The sequence below is a fragment of the Teleopsis dalmanni genome, chromosome 2 (genome assembly GCF_002237135.1).
Source record: "Teleopsis dalmanni isolate 2A chromosome 2, ASM223713v2, whole genome shotgun sequence".
NCBI classification, from domain to species: Eukaryota; Metazoa; Arthropoda; class Insecta; order Diptera; family Diopsidae; genus Teleopsis; species Teleopsis dalmanni.
Window position 1 is genome coordinate 186,142,993 of NC_051847.1, and position 2,483 is coordinate 186,145,475.

The following is a 2,483-nucleotide window of genomic DNA, read 5'->3' on the forward strand; positions in this document are numbered from 1 at the left end:
TGTCAATAACAAAATATAAAAATTTATAATTATAATAATTGAAAAACAAAAACTAACAATACATTAATAATATTAAATTTTAGAATTACTAATGCTTATTCTGCGGAGTACTTAAAATTATTGAACTTTTATACTTAACTAAAACTTTTTAATTTTTTTTACGAAAACAATTTTTTTTTTAAAAATTAATATTTATTCTTAATTTAGCAAGAAATAAACCAAATTTCATGCATATTAAAAATGGGATGGCAAAATAAAATTTAAACCGAGCAATTGGAACACTTTAAAAGGTATTAAAACGGAAGTATATACTCTAAACAATTTCAAGAGAAAATCACTAGAAAATGTCTAACATAAAATAGATCAAGCATTTCTTGCTCCACATATGTGCCCGCATTCTCGGCATTTGAAATTGCAATTTGCTTTTTGCTAACTGCAGTACAAAACGGGACCTACTCGCAGCCACAATTATTCTTGGATTGCGGTTTCAATTGTACATATTCAACCACAGACAAAATCAAAGGCATTATTGCTATTAAGTGGGTTTCACATATTATTGCTGCTATTTAGATTTTTAACATTAGTTGGATTTATTGCACATAGTTATATGCCTATGTGTATTTGTAAATATATTTTTGCTTTTATTATAGTTAGAAAAAGGTAAAATACTTAGACACTTATGCAAAAGTGGCATCTTTTTAAATAAAAATGAATCAATCGCTTTTAATAAGTCATAAGATAGGTCACCAACAGTGACCTTTTTGCAATAATATAATTACATTTTCAACGTATTTAGATATTTTGTATATTGTACATCAGTTATTTTCTAGATATTAATAAACCAACCAGTATCTGTAAATCTATGATAGACTTTTCTTTTCTTAAAAAAACACATATGATATAACAGAATTAGACAACTTGTGGTGAGACTAAAAACAAATCTGTCCATTCATAAGCCCATCTAGTAGTATTAAATTAATTAACTTGGATAAAAACGTATTGGGTAATTTTATACCCATATTGTTACCTATCATTGCTTAATAGGCGACCTGCACACACAAGTACGCGGTCAGAAGAAGGAGAAGGTTGTGAAAGGTTGAGGGGTTGTGAAATTCTGTGCAAAGGAATCAAAAGATTTTATTTATAGATATGTATATTTAAAACTAACGCATTATAACTGTTTAATAAAATAAAATTTTTTTTTTATTTACTGACATCTGCACGCCATTATGATCCGAAGTCAATGTTTGGTCATAAGCCAGTACACGAAGCCTTGAAGTTGTGACTGATGACCTTTGTCACCTATGCTAAGAGTGAAATAAAACAATTGTCAAGGAATAGAGCTACAATTCTTTGAGATCTGTTTTTTGTAAACACTGAAGAACCTAATAAAACTAATATTAGAGGTCTCATAAAATTCTTGATGAAATGAAATACATTAAAATAATATAGATAGCTCTAAAATAACAAATCACCAGGACGAGGGACTTCTTAAACAAAGATACCTTGAGTGGCAAAACGAATCCATAGTTTGTCTACATGCAATTTGTTGTAAACTAACCCTTATATTCTAACCTGACTTTATACACTCTAAAATACCAAATTACTAGAAGGTGGAATGGCTTAGCAGAAGAGCCCCTCAATCGCACAAGAGACCTATTCGTGTTTTGTGCTAGATTTGTTAAAGACTCACTCATAAATCCTAACCTAACTTTATACACTCTGAAATACCAAATCACTAAGAGAAGGCAATTTTTAAACAAAGATACTATGGGTAGCACAACGGACCCATATGTTTTCTAACATACATGAAGTTTGTTGAAGACTCGACCTTAAGTCCACACCTAGTTTTATACACATTAGAATACCATTTTGCTAGAAGGTGGATTATCTTGGAAGAAGACACCTTAAGTCACGCAAGGAATCCAATGATGGTTTATATTAAGTTTTTTGCAGACTTATTCTTAAATCTTAACCCAACTACTAGATACCCAATAGTGATAATAATAATATCTATTCGTATTTAAAATTTGTCACTTTAAATAATCGAATCCTTTTTATTATTGAAAACCATTAAGAAAACCAATTGAAAATTATTTGCACAAGTACTTTTGTAAATGTGCAACATGTTGTAAAAAAGTGCAATATGTAGCACATTTACGTTAGAAAACAATTTAAACTGTTGCATGTAGAATTTCATTTTATACTCCTTTATAAGTATCTATTTTTTTATTTTTTCGTTCTATTTCGATTATTAAAATGTCTACAAAACGTTATGTTCCATTTTCCATAAGTGCATTGCTGATATGTTGCACGTACGTTTTGTGGAAATGAAAGTTGGGCTTTGGTGCGCATATTTGCTGTTATCCTTAACTCAGATCTTTAGCAACTGTTGCTGCTCTATTGCTGCTCTGTGTTGCTGCTCTACGACGAACATTGTAAACATATTTCTCATATAATCTATTATATTTCTTGCACATTTG

The 2,483-nt window shown here is 29.7% G+C and overlaps 1 protein-coding gene across 1 annotated transcript in view; it reads left to right on the forward strand.

The window, feature by feature from the left end:
• LOC119676375 (uncharacterized protein K02A2.6-like) overlaps nt 1–1,100 on the forward strand; it is a 2,899-nt gene extending 1,799 nt beyond the window's left edge. Inside the window, exon 3 of the mRNA XM_038087611.1 lies at nt 1,045–1,100. Within this exon, the coding sequence (XP_037943539.1) occupies nt 1,045–1,100 (56 nt within the window). The remainder of the gene's footprint in view (nt 1–1,044) is intronic.
• The last annotated feature ends 1,383 nt before the right edge of the window (nt 1,101–2,483 follow it).